General features: G+C 46.6%; 1 protein-coding gene across 1 annotated transcript in view; it reads left to right on the forward strand.

Moving 5' to 3' along the window:
* Window positions 1-16,741, forward strand: part of PCOLCE2 (procollagen C-endopeptidase enhancer 2) — a 42,837-nt gene extending 26,096 nt beyond the window's left edge. Inside the window, exons 6-9 of the mRNA XM_075570096.1 lie at window positions 136-290; window positions 11,583-11,666; window positions 14,633-14,800; window positions 15,860-16,741. Coding sequence (XP_075426211.1) covers window positions 136-290; window positions 11,583-11,666; window positions 14,633-14,800; window positions 15,860-15,990 — 538 coding nt within the window. The 3' untranslated portion in view covers window positions 15,991-16,741. The remainder of the gene's footprint in view (window positions 1-135; window positions 291-11,582; window positions 11,667-14,632; window positions 14,801-15,859) is intronic.
* The last annotated feature ends 1,153 nt before the right edge of the window (window positions 16,742-17,894 follow it).

Here is a 17,894-nt window from a genome sequence, read left to right on the forward strand (position 1 = left end):
CCATCCTGTAATAATATATATTTTTTTTTTAATGAAACCTGTATTGATTTTTTTGAGGGGCAAATGTTTGATTTCTTTTTTTTTTTCCTGTTGTGGTGTTTCAAAGACATTCTTTTTTTTCTATCCTTTTTTCAGGCCCATTGTATCTGAGCGAAATGAACTCCTCATTCAATTCTTGTCCGATTTAAGTTTAACCGCTGATGGTTTTATCGGCCATTACAAATTCAGGCCTAAAAAGTTACCCACAACCACAGCCTCTCCTGTAACAACAGCCGCCCCCACAACCGCAAGTAGGTTTTACTGTTTGACGTTTACTCTGTCATTTCTGTGAAGGCTCGAGTCTAAATTAGACAATGTTTAACCTTCCATTCCCTCCTAACGCTGAGTCCCCGCTGAGCGCGCTCATGCTTGGAGAGAGCTCCAAGCATGAGCGCCGGGTGTCTTGCATGTACGCGCGCGGGGGACGGGGGAGGGTTGGGGCATTACGGGTAGTTGAGCGCGCGGTTAAATATAGGTTTTTTGTTTACCTAAGAGCCAATCGCGGATGAGCTTGTGTGCACGCGCACGTGCATGCGCGCACCGAGTGAGCAGGGATTTGCATACATCTATATATATAAGTAAGCGCTGCCCGCTCACCCCACTCAGCGCTAGCGGGGACTCAGTCTAAGGCTAAGGCCCTGCTGCACACGCCCGCATGGCCGCCTTGCCTGCCGGCGGCGCGTGCAATTCACTGCACCGCGATCTGCGGTGAATTTTTTTCCGGCGCGGGGGGGCGTGGCCAAAACGGGTGGGGGGGGGGGCGCGGCCATGATGTGAGGGGGCGGGACCGCCCCACAGCGCAGCACTGCAGCCGCCCCTCAGCCCCCTCAGCCCCATGGCACTCTCGGCACCCTCACACACACAGGCACCCTCACACACACAGGCACCCTCACACACACACAGACACTCTCACACACAGGCACACTCACACACTCACACCCACACAGGCACCCTCACACACTCACAGGCACTCACACACACAGGCACCCTCACACACTCACAGGCACTCACACACACAGGCACCCTCACACACTCACAGGCACCCTCACACACAGGCACCCTCACACACACAGGCACCCTCACACACACAGGCTCACAGGCACTCACACACAAATACACATGGGGGGGTGAATCGGAGGGGGATCGGAGCAGAAGGGGGAAATCGGAGCAGAGGGGGCAAATCGGAGCAGGGGGGTGAATGGAAGGGGGGGGATCGGAGCAGGGGGGGAATCAGAGGGGGGAAATCGGAATGGGAGGGTGAATGGAACGGGGGGGATCGGAGCGGGGGGGGAATCGGATTGACTGCTGGGATCCAATCCGTGATTGGTTCCCATGCATGCCACGTGACGCGGCACTCGCCGAAATCACAAGCTCCTTGTAGCTCCGGCTGGCTGATGCGTCACAGCACGCAGACAGCGACGCCGGAAGGAGCCAGCGGGGACCTCAAGAACAGAGGCAAGCAGCTGGTGGTCCGTGGCCGCGCGCGGCGCCGGCCGCAGTGGGACCAAAGCCTAAGGCTTCACATAGAAAGACATTAGCCATGTAAGATGAGGTCTTGTTGTTCATACAGTAGCAGAGATCCCCAAGGACCAACATTAGGTCGATTTTGGGGTCCTGGATGAAAATAATAAAATGGCATGTTAATGGAAAAGTATTAATTAAATCCGTGGAACAGACAGAAAATCAGTGAGTTGGCATGTCAATATTAGGTACTAATCAACAAAGATTACTGAAATTAAGGAGATTCACGACATTCCATTTTCCTCCGTCAGTCACTGTTGTTTTTAAATACTTTGGAGTTATCTGACAATTTTTTCCAGAATAGTTTTAAAGACATGGGTATGGCGTACAGAAATAAACAAAAAACAGTACATACGAGAGGGGGAGGTACATTGGTTCAATTATAGCAGAACCTGCATTATATCCAGCGACTCCACTGAAAAACAAATGCATTGCCGCCGCGTGCGCTTATAGTAAGCGCAACGGCGACAATGTGACATCGCGTCGCGAATTGGTAGCTGACAATATTTGATTTTTCAAGGGCTGTCGCCTCATGTGGCAGCCCCTGAACCAATCAAATGCCAGTACGCCCGCAACGCCGCCACAAAGCAAAATATAACTTTCGCTAGCGGCAACGGGTGACGTCACCCGTCCCGTCGCCCGTCGCGGGCACTATACGTGCGGCCTTAGATGGAACGTTGTAATGTGGGCAATTCCATCCCAGAGTTCAGTTGGGGCCCCCCGTAATGTGAGTGGTTGGACAAGCAGGGATTGTGTCATGGCAAGCAGCAGGGGGTTAATTATTCATGCCGATGGAAATGGGAAAGCAGGAATACAGAATAAAAATGCATGTATTTATACACGAACTGCTGAATATTTATGCAGCACACTTGTGTAAATGATTGTGTATGGTTTGACATTATACTGTGGGTACAAATGCCACTAAAATGATTAGCAATGACTTCAAGCATATTCCCATAATGCTGAGCAGGAATTGACTTCTTCCAAAAAACAGTAGGACTTTTGTCACGCTCCCCGGTCAGGGATGGAAAAGCAGTATGCAGCAAGGAAGCTGTTAACTGTTAAGTATATTATAAATCAGCGCTAAACTTGAACCAATCACACTGCTCCATTCACTACCCTTCTAGTTATATGTACTCTATACATTTACTTCTCACAGATATAGCACTCTGATTGGCTCAGGTAGTTGTCATGGTGACAGTGGACCTATGCAACTACTCACAAACAAAACACTCCTAAGGAATGTTCTATTCACCAACAATTCTTGGGGGAGTTCAAGTTACTTTTCTATTTGAGACACCCACGTGTTACCTTTCAGTCTCTTTTTACAGTGAGACAATGGTCGGTTGTAGCTTTATAAGTCAAGTGGAACATATGTCCTAAAGCCGCCGTCCACTTTATTTATTTTGTATTATCTGAACCACGAGGGACCCCCGGAGCCGATCCTCAGTCCACCGCCTCCCCTAGCTCCCGAGATATTTGCCCTGTTTTACCCACCAGGGTCAACCTCACTCTAGGGCAGGGCTGCTAATCTCCAGTCATCAAGACCCCAAAACAGGTTGGGTTTTAAGGATATTCCAGCTCCAGCACAGGTGGCTCAATCAGTGGCACAGTCTTTGACGGCCGAGGCCCTTATGACGTAGTACATCACGGGCATTTGCTTGTTTTCTAGGGGCACATCGGACTGACTGCTCCGTCGGACAGCTAGCCCGATCAAAACAGATGTGGCACCCAGCCCCATCATATGATCACTCAGCGATCACATGAGGGGTCAGAGGTCTCCAGTGGCACTAGACCAGGGGTCTCCAAACTCAGTCCTCAAGAGCCGCCAACAGGCCGGCTTTTATGGATATCCCTGTTTCAGCACAGGTGCTCAATCAGTGGCTCAGTCTTTGACTGCTCTTGAGGACTGAGTTTGGAGACCCCTGGCACTGTAAAAGTTAAGTCATGATCAGAAGGGTTTAGCTTTACTTTTGCCCTCTTCACTTCAGCAATCCAGTGAGTGAGCGTGTTGATAAATATATAGGTTTCACTAATCCTATGAAAATGGATTATTGCAGCACAGTGAATGAGTACAGCACTTGAGTTAATATGTTTCATTTTGCCGGACACATGACACTAAGACGGACCCTTCCTTTCTAGGAGCAAAGTTCATTATGTAGGATCAAATAGAAATAGTAACAGTGATGTAATAGGTTAAAGGAACAATTCATGCCGTTTTAATTTTATATATTTAATACAGGATTGAAGCAGGGGCTCTCCGTAGCTGACCCCATTAATTTCAGCTCTGGGGACCCCTTGCTTTTGGAGATACTTACCTCTGTAGGGGGCGCCGGTAGCCGCTGCGGCTGAGCTACGCAGGCTCACGTCACGCAGGCCGAACCTGATGACGTCACGGCTTCCTATTGGTCCGCAGGGCGCGGGAGCTTTGAAGCTCTGCCAATATGTGAACCCTGGTAGCCGAGCGGAGCGGCTACCGGAACCCCCTACAGTGGTAAGTACCTTCGAAAACAGGGGGTACCTGAGCTGAAAGGAATGGGGTTCAGCTCCCGAGACCCCTGGCTTCAAACCTATGGGGAAAAACTGGAAGATAACATGGCCATGGATTGCCGCTTTTGTGCTGTGTGACTGGTGCAGTTAAAATAAACATGAGACAAGTATTCTGAAATCGATTTATGGTTCAGTATGGACATTGTTTTCAAGGGGCAGCCCCTTCTAGGACCACAGTGAACTAATTCCAGGGACATGTAGAAGGAGTCTCACCTGGGTTATTGGTACTTTTATTTATCCTAATGTGACATCTATAAACTTTTTAAAATATTGTGTAAATGTTAGAATTGGGAGAGGTTTGATTTCCCGAGGCTGCTCCCTTCTGTATGATGTCACTGTGATGTCAGTGTGTGATGTCAGTGTGTGCAGGGAGTGCTTGTACAGCCAGGGTTTCCCCTCCCCATCTCTTCATTGGCTCTGTGATAAGGACAGGGTGGGATACTTAGACTTTAAGCTCCTCGGGGCAGGGACTCCTCTTCCTTAATGTTACTTTTATGTCTGAAGCACTTATTCCCATGATCTGTTATTTATTTGATTACCACATGTATTACTACTGTGAAGCGCTATGTACATTAATGGCGCTATATAAATAAAGACATACAATACGGTGAACGAAAACACTGCATTGACAAACACAACACTTCCCCATCCAGAGGCCTGTCAGAAATTCAACATGTAACTAATTCCCCCCAAATGAAAGTAGCCAAACCTTTGCTATTAGCATGGTTACATTTACTTAGTGAAGCCAATTAGACTGTACAAACGTATGTTTTGTGGCCGGATTGAACCTTTAAGAAGCAGAAGTGACTCTAAAGGAAGGGTATGTTTGTCCTGCCTCAGTGGTAAGGTAATACGTTCCATAACATACGTGAAAACGAGAGGTAACTCTCAATGTATTACTTCCTGGTAAAATATTTTATAAATAAATAAATGACAGAGGACAGAAAGCAGAGATAAGGGCAGTAAATCCTAAACTTGAAATGACCGTGTTTGCAAACATTGCCAGAACCATCAATAAATAATGAAAAGCACAAAATTGGACGTGACTGAAAATCTGAAAGGCATCAACCATCAAGTTTAAAGGCTTTCGTTGGGTCCCGAGACATAGTTACTACATTGTAGGGTCTGGTACTTCAGGAGCCCTGTGACGGAGCAGCCACATCGAAAAAATGCCGGCTCATTTTACCAGGGGAGATCGTGTCCTGACGCGCTCTACATACACGGAAGGGAAGGCGGGGGGAGGGCACCTTACCTTCCGTCACCAGCGACAGGGCGATCACTGGAGCCCAGACACCTCCGGCACGCAAAGGGTTAATCTCCCAACCCCAGCAATGCCGATTAATTCAATCATTCGTCTAGGCGAGACTGCCCTTTGTTCAGAGTGGGTGCCCGCAGGGACTTGGCATAGTATAAATTAAATCCCCTCCACCTGCAAGACAATAGATGACCTTGACCGGCACCAGGGGTGGCCAACTCCAGTTCTCAATGTCCACCAACAGGTCAGGTTTTACAGCTATCCCTGCTTCAGTAGAGGGGGCTTAATCAGTGGCTCAGTCGAAGACTGCACCACCTGTGCTGAAGCAGGGATATCATTAAAACCTGACCTGTTGCTGGACATTGAGAACTGGAGTTGGCCTCCCCTGACCTACACGTTCATTTCGGAGGACAGCAGAGAGTAGGAGGCTTCCGTTCTCCCCCTTTTAAAAGTCTCACATCAGTGCCACATATTCAGCATGAGCGCTGCAATCCTGCTTAATACAACAACTGCACGAGACCCTGCAGCGTGGCTAATAGATAACAATGTGCCACATGGCTTTTTTTACTACACGTGACTTATTAATGCATCACCCTACAATAAGTCCTCACATGCTTGAAAAAAAAACCCCTCCTCTTTGTGGGTAACTTCTCTATTATTTCAGCACATTCCCGTGTCCCAGACAGGTCTGCCGCCCTGCCCTTCCCCATTATCTCTTGGACCACAATTATACAGCGCGCGATGGTGCTCGCCAAACACAAATTGCCTAATGCCTACGAGTCTGCTCCACGACAGAGCGACCGCAATTTGAAGAGACAGTCTTCGACTGAGTCCCTTATTGAGCCACCTGTGCTGAAGCAGGGACATCCATAAAAGCTGGCCTGCTGGTGGCCCTTGAGGACTGAGTTTGAGACAACCGGTATTAGGACGTAGCTACTGCGTCATGGGACCCCGGAAATGCCAGACCCCATGAAGCAGCAACAACGTCAGTGGGCACCCAAACGGTTCTTAGTTATTATTTGACATAAACCGCTTTTAGGATACAGTACACAGTTGGGGTGTAGCCTGCCTCCAAACCGTGATATTCACAGAGTAGCCTCAGTTAAACATCTGAATAAGATGTGTGGTTCTGAGATGAGATCTGCAGGATTTGGGATGCTTTAGGCAACCCTTTTCCCAAGCGTGTTTGAACAGAACCTGAGTCAAAGTAACAATGTCTGTGCTCAAAAGATACACAGACAAGACAATGAAACGCAGACACATCTAAAGGAAAGTCCCACTTAGCGTTCAGTTAATGGAGCATACCGCAGAGAAGAACAGGAGTAAACGCAGGACAAGGAGAACCTGAAACGAGAGGTCAAGTGAGATTAACCGGAATAGCCATTTACCAACAGCTCGTCCCCTTATTACCTTACCACTGGAGCCCAGCTGTCTCGTAAACTTAACCCCTTCACTGACAGAGGGGCAGCTCAGCCATGCGTCTTGGGCCCCTCTGGCATCCAAGGGGTTAACTTTCCGATAAGAAATACTCCGGTTGAATATTATTCACAGCTCTTTCACAATTCATGTTGGAGTTGAACCTTTGTAGAGCCGGAGGTAGCAGAGTGTTACTGTATTTCCGCCATTTCTGGTGCCCCCTCCGACGGATGTACATGGCTCCTCATACTCTGGCGTGCCAGGGCCGATAACGTACCAGGTACATCAACGGGTTTCACTGCCAGATGGACCCACAACGTTACAAGTTGCACACAATTGGTTCCATTACTATTGGCACACTATAGCTCTCATAACGGACACAAGAGTGGTTGTCTATAGCAGAGGTCCCCAACTCCAGTCCTCAAGGACCTATAACAGTGCAGCATTTAAGGATAGCCTCTCATTAGCACAGATGGCCCAATCATTTTGACTGAACCACCTGTGCTCTAGCAGGGGTATCTGTAAAACCTGCACTGCTAGTGCTTCTTCAGGACTGAAGTTGGGGACCTCTGGTCTACAGTATTTCTGGAACCTTGTATCTAATAGCTGGAATCTCTGCTAGAAATTCCAAGACCCCATTAGCAAAACCTTAACAGGTTGAGCTTTTTAGGCCCTGTGTATATACAGACATCCCGTCTCTGCTTTGCACAAGCACATCTGTTTTACCAAATTCAGCAGCTCCATTTCAGCCTGGTAAACATTACTTTCCTATACTTACTGTGGGCTTTTTTTTCCCCAGTCTCATTGAGCTGTTTTCAACTTTCAATGTATTTGAAAATATTTAGTAACATGTGGCCGTGCTAGAATGTATAAAAATGATGAAATTCCAATTAGGATTCTGGATGGCAGCAGAACCAAACGTAGTCTGTTTATTCTTCCCCCGAGTAAAAGCGTCAGTTGTTTAAGATTTCCATGCCGTAGTATTAAGTAATTATAAATATGACTTCACATTTGCAGCCAGCAAGCGCTGTTCCAAGAACGACGACCCCCCCCAAAAAAAACCTTCATATGGCATTCCACAAATTGTGATTGGAATCTCCCACTGACAACCTCTTAGGCCCTTGCATTTAATCCTTCGTAGAGGAAGGGGGAACAGGAGATTCTCGTGTTCTGTATTACAGTGCATTGAAAGGACGAGGGGGGGCGCCACGCAATACCAACATTTCAGAAACTGTGGCAGGCTGCAGATTGTCTATCTGTGGAGTTGAGAGTACAATGATACTCACCACCATTAAACAGTGCATCATGTTCTCTGTAGGGGCTCCTATTTGGCAAAACGGACCCCCACCCTCTGCAGGGGACTGCAGCTTTTACTGATCCCAAGGCCGCAGTCTGGCTACATCTGTATATAACTTGGGGATAAAAAATGTAAGGTGTGTTCTCACCACCAGAGCACTCAGAATGTGGCTACATCTTTACCCCCATAATCTTAATGTCTGGTTATACCCAAGTACCAGTTTCACATTGAATAGCCAGCAACCAGGCTCACACTGAGACCCAAAAGGTTGAAATAGCTGTCTGTGAGTAGGTGTACTGGCTCTGCACTTCTTACACCCCCAGGCTGTGTATAAGATTATAAGGGTACATGTTAAAATGGACAAGAAGCCAAAGGTTACACAGGGTGCTCATTTACATGTTATTACCCAGAATCCCTGGCTGCAGTGGAAACTGTTTTAATGTATGGCTATATCTTTACAAAGCCTCCATTCCCCCTCCCCCTCCCCCCCATGTGAACGGAGCCTACCCTGCATGCGTGCCCACATCTGAAATAGGAATGCAGCGAGTTGCAAACCCTACTGGCAGCCGAGGGGTTAAACCGTGCGTCCCAGCTGTAATGTAACCAGAGCTTGTTTTGTTTCTATTGTCAGTGTATTTCTTGCGAGTTTGAGCGTTTCATTGGAAATTCTATGTGAAATGCTGCAGCTAAAAGATTGTGGGTTGGATTGGGATAATAGTGGGATAATCTCCCAGGAGTGCCCCTGTTATTCACACATTCCTCAGTGTATACCGCATAGCGGAGGCATGTACAAGGAAATGTCTAAGGGAGCCCATCTGTGTAAGGTTTTCCCCATCATTACAATTTCAATTAAATAATCTCTGAAAGAGGCACTTTTTTGTGTTGTTTTTTTTTTTTTTAAATAGGTTTGAATTAGGGGTCTCTCGAGTTGAACTGCGTTGATTTCAGTTACGGGGACCCCCTGGTTCCCTAGATAATACCTCCATAGGTGCTGTCAGTAGGAGCACTGGCTGGGTTCACAATATGGTGGTTTATAAGTCCAGCGTCCAGCAGACCAATAGGAAGCTGCAACGTCATCCCTTTGTGTCTTCCTATTGGCCCACGTGATGCGGGAGCTTTAAACTGCGCAGAGATACTAGCAGCACCTACGTAGGTAACGATCTCGGGAAGCAGGGGGTCCCCGAAGCTGAAATCAACGCGGTTAAGCTTCGGAGACCGCCTGCTTCAAACAAAAAAACAGAACAGGAGTGTCTCTTTAAGAGATTATTTAATTGCAGTTGTAATGATGGAGCCCGTCACACACACTCTCTCTCTGTCTCTTTCTGCGCCTCTCTGTCTCTCTCTGTGCCTCTCTCTCTCTGTCTCTCTCTCTGCGCCTCTCTCTCTGTGCCTCTCTCTGTGCCTCTCTCTGTGCCTCTCTCTGTCTCTCTCTGCGCCTCTCTCTGTCTCTCTCTGCGCCTCTCCCTCTCTCTGTCTCTCTCTGCCTCTCATCAAGTAAAATGGACTTCAATTGAGCCATCTGAAAAACGTCATTAAGTGCGCACTCCAGACACGGTGCTTAATGACTGACATCGTTTTCAGCATGTGTGGGACTTTGTAACTGCACTGCAGGGCTGAAGTGAAGTCATGGAAAGTATGGAAGGCCATATTAACAAGTGTAAATAAATCATGTTCAATAAGCAGTCAGCAGTCTGTTACCTTCCTGGCTGCTGCTATTGTGTAATATTAACCCTTCTGCTGCCAACGCGGCCTACAACACAACACATTGCTGGCTCCTAGGGAGAGTAGACATGAGCGAAACTGTCACACAAGTTTAGACATACAACAAAAGACAGGGGTGCCCAATGCTACATCCAATTGACAAAACATATAAGGTAATAAGTATAGCATTTAAATACTTCAATAATAATAATAATAATTACTTGGTTATTTAGTTAAACCCTTTGGCCAAAGCGTCGTAAGCCTGCATACCAAACGTCAATGTATAACCAAAAATGCAGATCCCACACTACACTGTGACCCCTTCCCTTAAACCTCTATATGAGGGGAAAGAACCATAGTAGATCCTGTTCTTGAAGCAAAGTGAAAAGACCTCCCAAGTTAAAAAGGTGAGGAGGAGTGAGCTCTGGGGGAGGTGCCACCTACCTCCATACAACTGTTACCAGTCAGAAAATTTACACAAGTTTAGACATTAGTCTATTGGGGTTGGCAGTGAGTAATACCATGGTGGTTTCTCTAGGTGGGAAATGGAATATACTGGGATGTTGAGCGCAACCCATTTGCAGGAAGCCATACTGAGCATGCTTTATAAGCCACAGTGTGGCTAAACAGATCAATAGGTTAAGATACAAGGGGAGAATGGGAACTGCCTGGAGCAGGACAGGGGGTGATGGAGACTCTTGTTGATACAGTTTCCTTCCCACCAGAGCATGGGGCTGATGCTGGTGGACATTTATAGTTGCAAAGCAACATTCAGTTACAGGATCCAAACCACTGAATGATTGCACAGGGAATAATTGTGCCCCGATGTGTCTACGATAACATTGTTTATGGATAGATAATATGTACACAGACTAGAGGCAAATATGTTGTAAGCACAAATCTTAATCCCGTTGTTACCCCAGTGGCCAGTGAGTATTGTGGTGTTGGCCTCACGGGCAGTGAAGGGGTTAATATTGCATTCTCCCGTTAACAGCGACTGATAGTGCCGCACCTGGTTATCCGCACACATTTATTAGCACTCACAATGATACACACACAGTAATACACATACTACTGTGAAGCGCTATGTACATTAATGACGCTATATAAATAAAGACTTACAATACACCTGGGTTATTGTGTTAGGATTGGGGAGGGGCCAGAGAGTGGAGGGGGCGGGGGGAGATGGGGATATGAGAGATGGAGGGTCTCGAAAGGGGGTGGGCAGTGGAAATTCTGGTCCTGGGAAATCTGTCTGCTGCCCTGAACGGATACACACACAATGATTCACACACACAGTAATACTGTTATTATGTTAGGATTGGAGGAGGGGGCAAGAGAGTGGAGGGGGCGGGGGGTGGGGGGATGTGAGAGATGGGGGGTCTCGCAAGGGGGGGGGGAAGGATGGTTAGTATAAATTCTAGTTTTGGGCCCCAGGAAATCTGTCTGCGGCCCTGCACGGATTCAGACATAAGGATACACACAGAATGATGCACACACACATACACACACACACACACACACACACACACACACACACACACACAAACAATCATGTATACACACACACACACACACACACACAGACACACCTACAATTATGTACACATAGTAATACACTTACAGACATGATTCACACACAAAACACTGATAGAAAGACACAATGATGCACACATTAATACAATGGTACACACACACACACATATACCAGTGCTTTCTTGCCAAAATTGATGCAGTGCTCCAGCTATAATATCTGTGAGTAGAGACGCTTATATTAAAATACTTTGTTTTTCTGGTTTAAAGGTCTGAAACCAACGGTCGCACTTTGCCAACAAAAATGCAAAAGGACTGGGACCCTGGAGAGCAATTACTGTTCCAGTAACTTCGGTACGTTCAATAAAATGACTTTTTCAACGACCCGAGGCTGCGTGTTTAAACTCGGGGAAATGACAAAGCATGTCATTGTAAGGTGCCATTAATACTGGGCCATGTTTGGACCCCATACCGGCTGTGTCTTGCATTAGTATCTGCAAACTCAAAGGATTCCTTGAGATGTTCAGTAGAGGAACGGTAAACATGTGTCCGAAGTAAACAAGTAAACACAAACGGCCAAACAGAAGGGGAACTGTTGCTTCATACAGGTCTCTAGTCAGACTCCTGTTCCTGGCATGTTGTGTTGTTGGAACACTGTGTATTTTTGGGCTACAAGGACGGGTTTGTCATGGGGAAGCCAGTCCACACAGTCCCACAATTCAGATTGCTGATTAAATATTTGGCTAAATACTGCTAAAAATGGAACGAACGTTTTGGCAGGTCAGAGTGACGTGTTCTCCATGTCTTGAGTCGGCATTGTAGGTTGAACTAATGAACCACTTAGATAAAGGGCAGGCAACTCTAGACCTTAAGGGCCACCAACAGGTCAGCTTTTCAGGATGTCCCTGCTTCAGCACAGGTGGCTCAGTCAAAGCTTGAGCCACTTGTGCTGAAGCAGGGAAATCCCTAATACCTGGCCTGTTGGTGGCCCTTGAGAACTGTAGTTGACGATCCGTGACTTAGCTGCTGCATTACAGGTCTCTCCCACTGCTTCAGTGAAGGACCTCTGTTTGAGCTTGTTGTGTTGATGTAGTCAAACGTTCTAGTAGCCGTACTGCTCCTGGACAAATGAAGATGAATTGCAGTTTGTGATACCTTTTAGGGAACCAATATTTTTGTTCTTCATACATACAATTAGAGTGTACAGAGACCTCACAGGTCTCGTCTTCACAGAACACTTGGAGAAACGTCTGATCTTTCGAAAACTCTGTACACTATAATTGAATCTATGAAGGACCTTAATGTTTGTCCCCTAAAAGATGTACAATCTATCCTCTTGTATTCAATACACATTGTCAATACACGGCTGTAGTAATCTTCCTGTTTTAAAGACTAGACTCCCAAAAGTCATTATTGGCTCCTATGAATTATGCTGTTGACCCTAAAGCCACTTCAGCAGTTTAAAGTTAAAGAGGAATTTCTTATCATTTCTTTGGCTTCCTCCCTTTCATAGAAATGTCCCTAAATACATTATTCTGCATTCATCTTGTACAGCCAAGTTAGGCTTTTAAAAGTATAGAGCTAGCAACAGATTCAAGGAAAGCCTTTTTCATCCTTTTGGCCTGGTTGAACTGGCTCTGTATTGTGAAACTGGAAGCAGACTGCGGACCAGACAATACCTTTTATGGTGGGTTAAGGAATAATAAAAATCCCCACCCTGCAGCATATACTTTCCACACACGAAAAAAGACTCTAAAAATATGAGCCAATAACCTGTATCGTCTGTTTCTTCACTTTGCATTTCTGCGCTATAGGAAATCTGTATCATGGCTAAGTTCACTGTGCCAACTCTAAGTAAACCTCTGTGGGAGAAAGATTTCACAATGAAATATATAATCAAGTAAAAGCAATTTAGAATATAAAAATAAAAAACGATTTTTGAGTAGGTTTAACGTTTACAAACACATTCCCCCCCCCCCCCCCCTCATTGTGGTCTTTCAATAAACCTTTTGACAAAAAAGGTTAAAGAATGGATAACAAGGTTGATCTTATTTTTTTTAATCAATTGTAACCCCTCCTTGTCCAGCTCTTAATGAGTTTACATCAGATTTGACGATATACATTGCAGTGCTCAGTCTCTCAGGCCTGGTCAGGGTGCTGTGTCAGTGCAGGCTGGGCCCAGTCTCTCATACCTGCTCAGGGTGCTGGGTCAGTGCAGGCTGGGCCCAGTCTCTCATACCTGGTCAGGGTGCTGGGTCAGTACAGGCTCGGTCCAGTCTTTCATACCTGGTCAGGGTGCTGGGTCAGTGCAGGCTGGGCTCAGTCTCTCAGGCCTGGTCAGGGTGCTGTGTCAGTGCAGGCTGGGCCCAGTCTCTCATACCTGGTCAGGGTGCTGGGTCAGTGCAGGCTGGGCCCAGTCTCTCATACCTGGTCAGGGTGCTGGGTCAGTGCAGGCTGGGCTCAGTCTCTCAGGCCTGGTCAGGGTGCTGGGTGGGTGCAGGCTGGGCTCAGTCTCTCATACCTGGCCAGGGTGCTGGGTCAGTGCAGGCTGGGCTCAGTCTCTCAGGCCTGGTCAGGGTGCTGGGTGGGTGCAGACTGGGCTCAGTCTCTCATACCTAGTCAGGGTGCTGGGTCAGTGTAGGCTCGGCCCAGTCTTTCATACCTGGTCAGGGTGCAGGGTCAGTGCAGGCTGGGCTCAGTCTCTCAGGCCTAGTCAGGGTGCTGGGTCAGTGCAGGCTGGGCTCAGTCTCTCATACCTGGCCAGGGTGCTGGGTCAGTGCAGGCTGTGCTCAGTCTCCCAGACCTGGTCAGGGTGATGGGTCAGTGCAGGCTGGGCCCAGTCTCTCAAACCTGGTCATAGTGCTGGGTCAGTGCAGGCTGTGCTCAGTCTCTCAGACCTGGTCAGGGTGCTGGGTCAGTGCAGGCTGGGCCCAGTCTCTCAGACCTGGTCATGGTGCTGGGTCAGTCAGTGCAGGCTGGGGTCAGTCTCAGACCTGGTCAAGGTGCTGGGTCAGTGAGTGCAGGCTGGTCTCAGTCTCTCATACCTGGTCAGGGTGCTGTGTCAGTGCAGGCTGAGCTCAGTCTCTCAGGCCTGGTCAGGGTGCTGTGTCGGTGCAGGCTGAGCTCAGTCTCTCAGGCCTGGTCAGGGTGCTGGGTGGGTGCAGGCTGGACTCAGTCTCTCAGGCCTGGTCAGGATTCTGGGTGGGTGCAGGCCGGGTGTGGATATGCAGATAGAACAAGGATGGGTGCCAGGAACTTTTATAGTACAAGAAGATCCGGTGTCCTTTTCTCAATACCAATACCGTCTTTTCTTCCTCTAGTCATAACTGGCACAGTGATTACAACAGCGAGTAGAGGAGGCAGCGTGTACGCTACAGTGTCGATCATCAATGTTTACAAGGAAGGAACGCTCGCCATTCAGCAGGCTGGCAAGACTATGAGTGCCAAGATCATTGTGGTTTGCAAACAGTGTCCGCTCATCAGAAGAGGTCAGTAATGATCTAGGTCTATGGAAAAGCAATCGCTGTGATATTAATAGTGAAAGGATCCTCTTTGCTACCAAAGGGACCAGTGATTTAGAGAAACATGTTATTTTCAACACGTTCGTGTTAGAATGCCACCGGATATCTCCACAATTCTGACAGTACCTGCTCACACAGGGAGCATTTTAAGGGATAGATTCAGTTACAGCAGATAAGAAAATGGGCAGGCTAAGTGTTTTTTATCTGCCGTCAACTTTTATGTTTCTAAGTACAGCAAATAATACCACCTGTGAGCACATTCACGCACCTCAGACAGGTGTGCAACCTACTTTTCCCCATTATCTCTTAGCATACAGTGCTTCCACTGCCGCCAGGGATTCTGGGTGATGACATGCAAATGAGCACACAGTATAACCTTTTGTTCTTGTCCATTTTAACAGGGACCCCTATAAGCTTATGCCTGCCGTATTACACAGCTTTTCAGCACAGCCTGGGTAAAAGAAGTGCAGAGCCAGTAAGCCTACTCACAGACAGCTATTTCTACCTTTTGAGTCTCAGTGTGAGGTTGGCTATTAGCTTTGCAATGTGAAGCTGATAGTGATTACAACCGGACACCAAAATAAGTTATGGCGAGTTAAAGTGGCAGAAGCCCCCCACACTGTACAGTGGAGGTTTTTTGGGCACTTTTTTTACTCCCCATACCTTATTTTGTGTCTATGTCTGTGTAGCCCTTGTATCCCACCCCACCCCACCCCCTAAGTGAGATTGGGGGTATACTGTAAAGATGCTACTGGTGCTGCCTTTACCTGTTGGCTCACAGGGGCCTAACCCTCCACTACGGGGAGCCCGGGGTGATATAATACACTACTCTCTGTGCAGCGCCTCCACCTGTGAGGGATCCCAGTGTCGTGGGAGGAGTCCCTCACAGGACCCAATAACAGTAATCACACACTTTGTATAAAACTATACCTTTACTGGCAACATATGCAGTACAGTATATAATTAAAGTAATCCGGTTTGGAGTGTGAAGCTCACCTTGCATTGCCGTCGCTTTCTTCCCCATAGGATTAAATTACATCTTCATGGGGCAAGTTGATGAAGAAGGACGAGCTAAGGTTTTTCCCGGCAGTTTTGTCATGAGTTTCAAGATGAAGAATCAGAAGATGCTGAACACGTTGAAAACCAAGCGATGTTAGAGCACCCTTCCCTCTTCTCAGCCAGCGCGATTGTGCTTCTCCTGTTTCAGGAAGGTAGATGTTATGGATCCCATGATCAAAACCATTAGCAGCATTTGGCTGTGCTGAAGCAATCACTGCTGAAGGGCATATAATACAGTGCATTGTAATTCTACGCAGCTCCAGTAGGAAATGTGCTGCCATATAAAACTTTTCCCATTGAGATTACTTCCATAGTAAGCCAAGAAGGGTGGGGAGCCGTGTTGGTCCTTTCTTCCATGTAGTAACTAAGGAGGGAGAGGGAGGAGTGGGTATGATACCTTTTATTTGGCCAATACGTAGTTACGTTACAAGCTTTCCAACCTCTCCGGGTCCTGCATCGGGTAACCCCGACCCTGAGAGGCTGGAAAGCTTGTAACATATCAACTACTCGTTGGCCCAATAAAAGGTATCATACCTCCTCCTCCCTCTCCCCCCTTTGTCACTACATTGAGATTATTTGATTTATAAACTGAACTGTTCTAGGTTCTGACTACTTTAAAACTGTTTATTTATACGCTTCTTAAAATCATGAAAAAAAATATTATTTGTTTTAGGAATGAGTAATGTGGTGTAACGTAAGGAATTTCAAAGTGCAATATTTATAATAATATTCTTTTTTTTTTTTCTTTTTTGGACTGTTGAGCATTTTCTCCAGTGGAATATTTTTTTTTTTTCTAATGCGGGTTCTTGCGTGTAACCTATGCTTAATAAAATCTATATATAAAATGTTTTTGGGGTCATCCATTATTATAAATAAGCCACATAGTGTTGGCTTATAGTCAACTTTATGCTTCCTCAAGACATTGAAATGTAGCAGATTGGGATGCTGGCAAATAATCCTGCAGCAGTCAAGGGGTTAAAGTAGGAATTTGCACTGGGGTCCCCCCAGAGAAAATGTTACAGTTCCCTCGGAGGAACCACCATTTCCTGAGATATTTGGCATTTATTGCAGGAATGGTTGTCCAGTTGGCACAATATGGGGCCAGCCTTGCTCTGGCGCCCAATCGTGAGCGGCAACGTCATTGGGCGATGATGTTGTGACTCCCTAATGGTGAAACCATGGCCATATTTGTGGTATTTTTGGGTGTGTCTAAAGATGACAAACAAATGCAAACATCTCCAGAACTTGAGATCAGAAAACCATTGATCCGGTCCTGGGGACAAAGGATTGCTGTTTTAACAGTATTATAAGTCATAGCAATAATCCGGCAAGAAAAAAACCCACCCTGAAGGAGGGCTGGAAAATCTAGACCATGTAATCTAAAATGATTCCTTTCTTTTAACACCATAAAACAGTATGCATAAAACATGATGCACACAGCCATAGCCTCTCCGACCTTGAACACATAATTCAGTCTGACTTTTTGAGACTTGAAAATGGGATTTCCCAAAACAAACTGTTTTTAATCACTAACAAGACTGTAACAATGGTATTTGGGACCAAGATTAAATTTCAAAAGCTTCCAATGACTGAGCTCCAGATCAGAACCAACGCTAACACCACCCTAACTCATGTTACTAGTTTTAAATACCTGGGCATATGGTTTGACTCCCACTTAACATTCGGGATGCACATTCATACCCTGACATCCAAAACCTATGCCAAACTAGGTGTACTTTATAGGAACAAATGCTCCCTAAGCCAGCTGGTCAAAACGCGTATCGCACAGCAGATGATAATGCCAATTATCGACTATGGAGACATAGTATATGGCTCGGCGCCCCAAACCCACCTTAGCAAACTTGACAACCTCTACAATTCAATATGCCGTTTTGTTGTCCAATGTAACTTCAACATACATCACTGCGAAATGCTCAAAGAACTAAATTGATCATCACTTGAGTCTAGGTGCAAAGTTCACCTTTCCTGTCTTGCCTTCAAA

The sequence above is a fragment of the Ascaphus truei genome, chromosome 14 (genome assembly GCF_040206685.1).
Source record: "Ascaphus truei isolate aAscTru1 chromosome 14, aAscTru1.hap1, whole genome shotgun sequence".
In the NCBI taxonomy this organism is placed as follows: domain Eukaryota; kingdom Metazoa; phylum Chordata; class Amphibia; order Anura; family Ascaphidae; genus Ascaphus; species Ascaphus truei.